We start from the raw sequence: 435 nt of genomic DNA on the forward strand, positions 1-435 counted from the left end.
TCCCAACGCGAGTGTGTCGCACCCTGCTCACCCACTTATCCGCCGCAGATGCTACAGCCACATCGGGCGCGTGGGCGGACCGCAGCCCCTGTCCCTGGGCTTCTTCTGCGTGCGCTGGTGGGACCAAGGCACCATCTACCACGAGCTGCTCCACTCCCTCGGCTTCTTCCACGAGCACAACCGCCCCGACCGCGACAACTACGTGGAGATTCTGTGGGACAACATCTCGTCGGGCCAAGACAAGAACTTCAGGAAGCGGTCCTACTCCACCGTCGAACTCATCGACCTGCCTTATGATTTCGGTGAGGGGGGGGGAGGATGGGGGGAGGGGGACGAAAGGTAGACTGATGAGGGAATGTTTCGCATGCCTTAAGATTTCGGTGAGAGAGGGGGGGAGGACGAAAGGTAGACTGATGAGGGAATGTCTTGCTCGCC

At 60.5% G+C, this 435-nt stretch overlaps 1 protein-coding gene across 1 annotated transcript in view; it reads left to right on the forward strand.

The window, feature by feature from the left end:
* Positions 1-435, forward strand: part of LOC119590521 (zinc metalloproteinase nas-8-like) — a 4,896-nt gene that overhangs the window by 419 nt on the left and 4,042 nt on the right. Inside the window, exon 2 of the mRNA XM_037939170.1 lies at positions 49-302. Within this exon, the coding sequence (XP_037795098.1) occupies positions 49-302 (254 nt within the window). The remainder of the gene's footprint in view (positions 1-48; positions 303-435) is intronic.

The sequence above is a fragment of the Penaeus monodon genome, chromosome 27 (assembly GCF_015228065.2).
Source record: "Penaeus monodon isolate SGIC_2016 chromosome 27, NSTDA_Pmon_1, whole genome shotgun sequence".
In the NCBI taxonomy this organism is placed as follows: domain Eukaryota; kingdom Metazoa; phylum Arthropoda; class Malacostraca; order Decapoda; family Penaeidae; genus Penaeus; species Penaeus monodon.